This window comes from Cottoperca gobio, chromosome 17, assembly GCF_900634415.1.
Source record: "Cottoperca gobio chromosome 17, fCotGob3.1, whole genome shotgun sequence".
Taxonomy (NCBI): domain Eukaryota; kingdom Metazoa; phylum Chordata; class Actinopteri; order Perciformes; family Bovichtidae; genus Cottoperca; species Cottoperca gobio.
Genome location: NC_041371.1, coordinates 21927282 through 21937281, shown reverse-complemented (window position 1 = coordinate 21937281; position 10000 = coordinate 21927282). Strand labels below are relative to the sequence as shown.

The 10000-nt window shown below is 42.4% G+C and overlaps 1 protein-coding gene across 6 annotated transcripts in view; it reads right to left on the bottom strand.

The window, feature by feature from the left end:
• Window positions 1-1870, bottom strand: part of LOC115022200 (peripheral plasma membrane protein CASK-like) — an 18604-nt gene extending 16734 nt beyond the window's left edge. For 2 of the 6 annotated variants that reach the window (XM_029453133.1, XM_029453135.1), the window contains exon 1: window positions 1636-1861. In XM_029453133.1, coding sequence (XP_029308993.1) covers window positions 1636-1638 — 3 coding nt within the window. In that variant the 5' untranslated portion in view covers window positions 1639-1861. Of the gene's footprint in view, window positions 1-1635 lie in introns of all 6 variants that reach the window. The other 4 variants (XM_029453132.1, XM_029453131.1, XM_029453134.1 and 1 more) reach the window with 4 other exon arrangements.
• Window positions 1871-10000: the final 8130 nt, after the last annotated feature.

Here is a 10000-nt window from a genome sequence, read left to right as displayed (position 1 = left end):
AAAGAACCTTTTTCTAAATACAAACCATCAATAACAAGCGGAAGACACCTGTTGACACCAGGTGATGTAAAGGTCACAGCAGCAGAGGCACAGGAGCGCCACACCGCTGCACTTCAGGTGACGCTCACCTTCTCCAGTGAGCAGCGCAGACTTCTACACACTGCGTTAAAGTCACTTCTTTTATATACACACACATATTTCTACTGTGGTATCTTATGTATGTTGATGTACTCCATGCTGTGTACGGTATCTTACGGTCCTGCACGTGATCGACTGTCTGAGATGTAATATTTATATTTATAGAATTAAACTTTCTTATTATTGTTGTGAAGTCGTCTCATCATCAGCTGATGTTTAATCCAGAGGAATGAAGAGAACCGTAGGAGCTGGAACTTCTTCTTGGAGAACTAAACTCAGTGAGTCTCGTTGTCATGGCGAGGTTGCCGGGCAACAAGCGCTACAGCTGACGACGCTTTGAAAAGGTTCTGTACAAACAAAGTTATTATTATTATTATTATTATTATTATTATTATTATTGTTACTTTGCACAGACGGGTTAACTGCTGTCTGTCAAGAACTCATCAGTCTGTACAGATTAAAGATTAAAGATAGTTAATTATAATTATTGTGAATATCCAGATAAATGTTAATAATCTTTAATCTTTAATCTTTAATCTTTAATCTTTCCACGGCTGATTATTTGTTATTCATGAATTCTTGTCACTTCTTTCCTTTGTGTTTGTTTGTCCTGTAATGTTTTTGATCCTGGTTCCATCGTGTAAAGCACTTCGTAACTTGCTTTATAAATAAAGTTTATTGTTATTCTTAAATTTTATAACCGTGTTATAACACGTTCTTCACTTCCTGTTAGTTTCAGTTATCGGTCGTAACTTGCACACATCACGTCTCAGAGAGAAAGTTATAATCTGCTCAGCCCCACACGGCTCGTCTGCACTTGAACTCGCAGGAATGCAGCGCTGGATGTTTCCTCCGTCACTTCACGCTCTCGTAGCGCTCTGAGGCAGCCGGCCTCTGACCCCACACAGCACATCGCATCAGACTACGCCTTATTGACCTCCCCCCCCCCCTCCACAGCCTGGACCCTCTCCTTCCATTCATCTTCATCACCGATCGTTACTCACTTATCATTGTGATACACTTTGTCTCCCTCTGCCCCCCCCGTGTGTCTGTCTGTCTGATATGGAGCAGGCCACTGATCAGAGGCAGAAATCAGACGCATTAATGTGAGAGGATTAGGGGGGGGGGGCGCTGACAGCCCCACACTCAGTCTCCCCTGACTGGATTAACCCTCTGATCGTCGGACACGTCTACATGTGAAATGTAGTTTAAAGACTTCCCTTATACTGTGTTGTCGTTCAAGTGAAGATGGCTGCTGACCAAACCGTTTAAAAACATTTTATATCAGAGAAAATAAGAATTAATCAGAAATGAAAACGTGAGTCTTCTCGACACATTCATCGTCTGGGTAACGACCTCACAGCTGATCGCAGACGCAGCATCAGTCGAGCTTCGTGCAGCTTACGTGTGTTTGTCAGGAGGCCTGACGCATGACGGACATGAGGTGTGTGTGTGTGTGTGTGTGTGTGTGTGTGTGTGTGTGTGTGTTGGACTCACCATGAAATGAGGCTGCGTCAGTATCCGTCTGAGTTCTTTAGCTTCGTGGTTCTCTGGGTAGCAGGAGATCTCTTCCAGTACCTGAAGATGCAGGAAGAGGGAAACGCAGCAAAACACTGTTTTTAGAACTTCTTCTTCTTCTTTACGCTTAAATCGCACACACACTGCTGTACCTGCTGCACCTCAGACAACATGTGGAGAGCAAACAACCTCACAGCCCCCCCCTCTGCCCCGACACCGCCTCCAACATCTCCACAGCCAATGTGAGACCAACTTCGGACACCACTTGGGGAGTGAAGGAAGCCGGTCAAGGCTCTGCCCCTCCTCCTGAACCTTGACGGGACTCATGTCGGCTCCAGTTATGTTGCGCCTGACTGGTGAATGTGGCATTGTAGAGGTGAGGCCTCTGAGGGGTGTGTGTGTGTGTGTGTGTGTGTGTGTGAGTACTACTTAAACCTGCATTGTGGAGTTTCTTACTTCCTTACTATTTAAGGGTAAAATGGTTCATATTTTATGATTCAATAAAGAAGACCGTTATAACACTGGAAAAATAAATACAGTGAGCAAAGTCTGGTAATGGGTACCTTTACCTTTCCGCTCAGTATACAACTACAGATCCATGATCGTAATGGGCAAATGATCTTTTAATGGTCACACATGGCAGACACCAGCACCACACAGTGAAGTGTGTTCTCTGCTTTAGTACCAGGAGTCTAGTACTAGAGCAGTGGGGCAGCATTAAATGTACAGGCACCCGGGGGTGAGGGGGGAGGAAGGATGTCCAGTGCCTTCTCAAGCGCACCAACCAGGCAGGAGTTGAACTGGACCTCTCCAAGTATTCATCCACACTCCAATTAATGAGGTCTGGTCGGTGATTGAACAGCAACCCTACGGCTCACAGTCCAAGCCGTACTGGCTGAGGCCACTGCCGAGCTTCACCAACGCCTCCTGGGAAACCTTGGGGACGTCAGTAGACCAACGTCCACATGTTCTAGTCCTGTGACCTGCCAACACTGATCTGCCTAAAGACATTTCAAACCAGCAGACGGTTGTTTGTTCTGAGAGTCCCTATACTCAAGTCTCTTGCTTCAAATTGCTGATCCACCATGAATCAAAATGTTTTATTTGTTAATCAATAAAAAGGTTTGACCAGGTGAATTCAAATATGTTTAAACGTGGTTGTCAAGTACAATCAGACTGCTAGCTTTAAAAGCAGGCCAACTATCAGGACCTGACGAAGATTTTCTATTGTCTAAGTTTGAGTTTGGCTTTAAAATAAAAGGTTCGATTTTACTACATGGCCATCAGAAACACAGTGTAGGGGATTATTCATGTTCTCATTAAAACAACCAACATCAGTATGAGATGTGAGTCCATAACAATGTAGGGTGAAGCTCAACACTGATTTATTTTCCAGCAAAGGGTTTAAAGTTCTTCCAATAGTCAAGGGACTGTTAGATTGTTTTAAGTTTTGGTGAGGAAATGATCAGCTTTGGCTTTCTATTGCAATGTACAATGCACTGTGCAGTCGACTAAAGGCAGCCAGTCTGGTACTTTATAGTGAACTTTTAACTTTTCTGAGGGGAGCATGCTTGTCAACAGTTTCAGTAATAACTAAATAATTTGAAAAAGATAACCTTTGTCACCTAAGTCATCTGGAATAGAGAAGCAGCTGTATATTTCATGAGGTTATATCAATTAGAGAAAAACCTTTTCAGGAGTTTCAGATTAGGTCATCATCTGAAAGAGATTGTGTCAAATGGGCTTCAAAAGTCTCAGATACTGGTTGTTGAGCCAGTTCACGTTAGTAATTCTACCAATAACTACGATTCCATTTTAATTCCATCCTATAGAAGCGGCACTGAGGAGGTAGAGCAGCGGAAGCTGATGGTGTCCTATAGAAAACCAGTTTAACACACTTGACATTTCTATCGCAACTCACCAAAAGCAACTTATATGATTTATTTATCATTTTGAAATTATGATTTGACAATTTTATTACTGGGCTCTTCCATACATTAATGAAAAACAATTATTTTTAATAAATAATGCCTCCCTATAATTCACCATGTACTAAGGCTAAGACCTTACCGCAGGTTCATTCGAAGACACCCCGCTTCTGTTGGCTAAATTTTGTCCCCCTCTTACCTTCCCCTTCCATATACCTTCTGTGGGGGGGGTCTAATAAAAAGCAGGCAAAAATAATCTTGAAACCAAATGACTCTTCTAAACATTCTATATGTTACATCTGTCAGTCACAACCCCACGTTCAGATGGAATCTTGAAAATTGAAACGGCCAGTAATGTTTGGAAGAACCAAAATAAGATGAATGGTCCATTCATTTTTATTGTTGTATTTTTTGTCATCTCAGACTTGACATATGAGTTCATCACGAGAGGTGGCTGAGGGACCCATTCATCTTTGAGAAGCCTGATGGACTGGGACTCAAGTAGGCATTCCTCCTTTAATCTCCTTGCTCTACATCTTTTGTTATCAAGTCTTTTGTTCTTGGTTGTTCAGTCTCTCTATTGGGATTAAACACTGCGTGGATGTGATTGTAGTAAACCTAACAATAGATTTGCAATGTGTTAGAGAACCTGTTGTTTGTGGCAGGAATGCCCTGACCCTGACTTCAGGTCAATGACGTCAAGATTGTTGTTTGGTAAGAACTTTAAATTGATTAATATAATGATTAGTGCTACGAGTTTAGTCGTTGATAATAACCATCCAGGTGATGAAGCAATAATAATTCAATGCATGTATAGAAACCAATCTTGATGAATGATTTAAGTTATATGAAACCTTTTAAAGAGACTTAGTTTCTCTAACAATCAATAAATGCTAAAACATGAAGTGAATAATAACATAGTAATTCACTTCTTGAGCTATGTAATTGTTTTAATTTTGTACTTGATAAATAACTCAACTATACATTATCAGGTTGTCTTTGCTGTCAACAATCACTTAATTAAAACATATGTTTTGCTACTAAAGTAAGACGAGATTGATGTCACACACTTTATTAGGCTAATTGACCTGTAATTCCAGTGGAAAGGACCCATGTCTACGTTAAATTTTCAGGAAAGGGTTCAAACAATAATGTGGACGTAATGCCCTTTTTGTATTTTACAAAAATAATTTAGGTATTAACTTGTCTTGCATCAAAGTATACAATGAAAAACCTTGACCGTTAGCATATTCTATCAGCTGCTGTTTGGAATGCTGTGACTGACCATTGCAAACCCCTCTCGGTACAGACGTATGATCATGTGATGGACCGTTATCACTCAGAAGGGACAGAGATGTCCATTCCCAGTGGACACGTTACTACGAGACTCTCCGTCTCAGAGAGAGAAGCTTTATATGTCATCAGCCTGGAGTTCAGCCACACGAAGTCTGGAGAACCTGGTCAGGGACCTCCACAGTACGTACCACATCGTGTTGTTCATTATACATCCCCCATGAAATCCTTTACAGGGAACTGTCTCTGTACTTGAAAATGTTGTTTGTAATGTGTGTATTTGTTTGTTGTCTGTTCCCTCAGAGAAATGGTACATGAACTCATGTCTGTTCCGTCTGTCTTGAATTGTGTGTGTAGGTAGATCTGATAGACTTGGTGGACAACATGTGGCCTCGTCCCCTGAAGAGAGACAGAGAGACGCCACCAATTCGATCATGACTGCAATACCGCCAAAGTAACAGAAGTAAGTCCCCCATGTTCACTGTTCTCTATCTTTACAAGATGCGACTGGACATTTACTGAATGATATCTCATATTTGAGATGTTTTGTCTGCAGTACTGCTGATGAGCGGCGAGGGCTGCTACCACTGACTTTCACATCGACTTTGGTGGGAAAACAAAACAACAAAACAAACCGTTTCAGTGTGGTACCACAACTCCGAGGAAGCAAGTGGGGCTCAGAGGGGGTTCAGCACGTTTCGCTCTGTTACACCTCATATTTCTCATTCAGGATCATTCAAAGTGTGGACACTGTTGTGTGTTTGTATAATAAATTATTCAAAAATTTCCAGAAAATATTCATGTTGAAGACATTGTAGAATGGGGAGGACTCGTCTTAAATTATTTCTGCTTTACTCTGGTACGCACTAGTCAGACCTTTCCATGTTTTGTTGACTACAGTGGACGGAGTAGGCTTGATTTGGCTCTTGTGTGTTTTCGCAGGTGTTCTGGCTGATCCCCCCCACCCCTCAGAGCCTGGAGCTGTATGAGAACTGGGTGGGCTGTCGGGGAAACAAGGAGACATTTTCCTGGTAGACCGGCATCTGATGCCAGAGGGTTGACTGGAAAGCAGGCTGCACCTTCATCTACCCTCAGGTATACTTTTAACTAGCGCTTCCTGAATCCTTTTGTTGGCTCTGGAGTCTTCAGTATTAATCACAGACGGCCAATCCATATAGATAGTTTTTTTTAGAAGCGTTTTGATGTCGCACCTATTACCTCGAAGTCTCATTTTTGTTGCCTTTTTGAGAGAAGCTTAATCTTCTCAACACGTAATCCCCACGGTGTGTGTGGTTTAACCGTACTACATTGATTGATGAGGCTCTGTGAGCTCGTCTTTTCACTGTAGGCGTTCTCACTCGCTATAGTGGGCGGGGAATGAAACCATTCATCAATCATATCATATTTTTTTTTTTTAATTAGTCCCAATATCACAAATTAGAAATTTGTCTCTGTGTTTTAGAGACTGTACGGTTACTGCACCCTCTGTCCTTAGACCCTCGCATCCACAGGAAAAACTTCCTAAAAGAAACCCATAATTAAGGGGGAAATGTTAGAAACCTCAGGGAGAGCAAACTAGGAGGATCCCTTCCCCCTCCCCAGGACGGACAGACGTGCAAATAGATGTCGTGTCACAGGATAAACAACATAGTACAATACAAACAAGTCTATAGCAAGCATACGTAGGGGCTGATCCAAGGCAATCCTGAGCCGCCCTAACTATAAGCTTTATCAACATAAAGTCTTTAGCCTGCTCTTAAATGTGGAGCTGTGGTCTACGCTCCCCGAACCAAACTGGAAGCTGGTCCACTGGAGAGGAGCTGATAGCTGAAGGTCTGGTCTCCCTTGTACTCTTAGAGACTCTAGAACTACAAGTAACCCTGATTCTGGGAGCGTAATGCTCTAGTGGTTATAAGGTACTATGAGATCTTTAGATATGCTGGAGCCTGACCATTAATTGCTTTGTAAGTCAGGAAAAGATTTTGAATTCTATCTGTTTTTTACCGGGAGCCCGTTGCGAGCAGCTACTACGGGATAATATGATCCCGTTTCCTTGTTCTGTCATACCTTGCCGCTGCATTTTGGATCAACGAGAGTCTCAAAGGACTTTTTGGACAATGAGTTGCAGTAATCCAGCTGAAATTAACAAATGCATGTACCTAATTTTCTGGCATCATTTTTGAGTGCATACAACACTGTTGATTTCTTCCAAGGAAAGACACACAACACACATATTTTCTGTTAGAACCACATACTTTTAATAAGATGTAGAGACGCAAAACGTATCAGCAGATCCCCAATATCCATCGACAACAAATAGTTTCAGTGAAGTGACATAAATATAAATATTAATGTGTCTGTGTTCTACTTCACAGGTTGGATCATGCTGTGGTACACCCTGTGGACTCTATGGTGTTTGGAGAACTTCCTACACAGCTTCAACATCCCGATGGCAACTTACATCTGTAAGATAGAGGACAGAACGCGGGTAGGGAAAACACTCTGCTATTAGGTGTCACGCAGGAAATGAGGCTTGTTGTAATGTAACATGCCTCTTTCACCTCCATCGCAGGTCCATTAAGTTCCGTTACCCCTTCTACACGAGATGGGCTGGTACGTGTTGAGCGCTATGTCTTCAGCCTGACAAAGACCTCTACCTCACACCGGAGTTCAGAACACACGCTGGGCAATTGGTATGACACAGGCAGACAAGAGGTAGATGTCTGAAGATATCTTTTTGCATGATGGGATGTTTTGTGTAAATTGTGTTGTAAATAGATTGTGTACTCATTCTTCGGTCAGGTTTGAATAAGCCCCCATCATCCGATCCAGACTGAGCAGGTGAAAGAGAAGAGGAGGAGGAGGAGGAGGAGGAGAGGAGGAGGAGGAAGGGAGGGCACGAGGAAGACTCTTCAGATCAGAAGTCTGACCATCCTGCACTCAAATTCTTTGACTCCCCTTGACTGGAGGGAAATGTGGAACCTGCTGGGTAAACTGGGGTCTTCCCTCCACAAAGTGTGTCCCATCAGGCATTCACAATGCCCCGGTCACTCATTACACACATCAAGTGTGTGATTTGCCATTTTGTGATTTAGCTTTTTGTATTTAATGTTGTGCTGTTACAACTTCTCTCTTTCCCTTACACCACTCTGTCCTCTGCTGTCCCTGCAGGCCTACTGAAGGAACGAGCCATGACAATCCCATACTGTCCTACTCAGGGAAGCCCATCATCAGGTGGCCAAAGAGAGTGTCAGTCTTTACTTTACACACAGCACATTGGTAATGATGGTAACCGTGTATCCTAAAGTTTCTCTGCACATGTTTTTCTTTTATCTAAACAAATTATCTGGATTTCCAGAATAATTATATCAGAGTCTGAACGCATTCTCAGGGTTTAAATGATATATCTGGAAGAAGTGTTTGTTAGGATTGATTTGTCAATATTTGCTTTTGATCAAAGAACAAAATGAATAAAGATATTTTGTATATACATCATTAATATTAGAAATAGTGTAGCTTACGAAGAACAGTAAATTGACACCTCGTAACAAACGCTGCCTGTTGTACTTCTTGTTTGTTCTATTGTGTCTCATTACCGCTCCAAACTTTTGTACCCTCTCCCCACCAGCCCTCATGGTACCATCCTCTCCCCTCACCACCACCACCTCCTCGTCCAAAGCTGACCTCCACTCCCATATCCACGACCACAGAAACCAGCCTCCTCCATGTCTGTGCTGAGACGGCGCGATCCGGTGTGTGTGTGTGTGTGTGTGTGTGTGTGTGTGTGCGTGTGTGTGGTGTGTGTTGTGTGTGTGTGTGGTGTGGTGTGTGTGTGTTGTGTGTGTGTTAAAGTCGGCTATGTGTCCATTATCCTAATTAACGGGGCAGTCCTAACGGCAATCTAGCTGCACCATATTACCTTTATAGAACACAGTCCACAATCCTAGTTACACCAATAAAATAGGACGGCAGACATTCAACTCTTCATTTGAACCTCACGTTTACCTTTACGTAGTGATGTTTACGTGCTGTGCTGAGGCTTCGGAGCGGTGTCGATTGAATCCAGGAAGTTTTCTGTGAGCACGCACTGCGGCTTGTATCGCTTTTGAAAGAATGACGTCATTGATGGCATCTGAAGCCCGCTGCCTATAGATACTGTTTCAGATAGTGGGTTCAATCGGTTAAACCACTGCAACTCACCAGTATTACAACACTAAGTTACCCCTGCGCCGGTTTATTATATGACAATAATGGCAGTATAATTATATTACTATTGGCAATTATTGCCGCATAATTGATTGACCTCTGATACATTCCTCATGAGACAATTAGTTTTATTATACAATCCTAATATATTTACTAGAAAATAGATACTATATTGATGTACATTTTTGACATGGACATTTTTCATTGTTTAGTTATTCCCAAACCTTTCTGGCGCTAATCTAGTATATCAAGATCACATGGGTGAGAGACAATTCTGCATGTTTTACATTTTTGTCGCACTTTGAGGTGGCGCAGTAGAGCAATGAGCACCAGACAGCTTCATCTCGCATCACTACTTTACAGTATGTTTGTTTTAGAACCTGTCACAATGCTGCTCGGCCATCACCAGTTGTTTGGAGCCAACACCAATTTTATACTATTTTAAGCCTTTTCTAAAACTTTAATGTAATTGTCAAGTGTATATTAAGGCCGGTCTTCAATGATCTTCCAATTGCCGTTTGTTTCTCCTTTCTCGTTCAGTTAGCGCTGTGAGCCTGTATGAGACCAGAGTTGAGACGTACTTCTGCAGAGACATGAGAAGTTTTGGAGGACGCCGGAAACTCAGCGACCTGTGTGCTACTACATGTCTCTCTGTAAATCTCCTCTCATTTATCTAAATGTTTATATATTTGGTATGTCTGGTGTTGAACTTCCCTCTTTCCCCTGCAGCCGGTCCTTCCTCTGTCTGCAGTAATGTGAGATCTGCAAGGTGCCCAATCAGGATGAAACTGGAGACCCCGCCCTACTCGATGGAATGTTCAACTGTGCACAGATAGTCCCATCTGCCTGCCTCACGGTACATGCCTCTCACACATGGAATGTGTTTGAAATTAATTTACTATACTATACAGTAACTA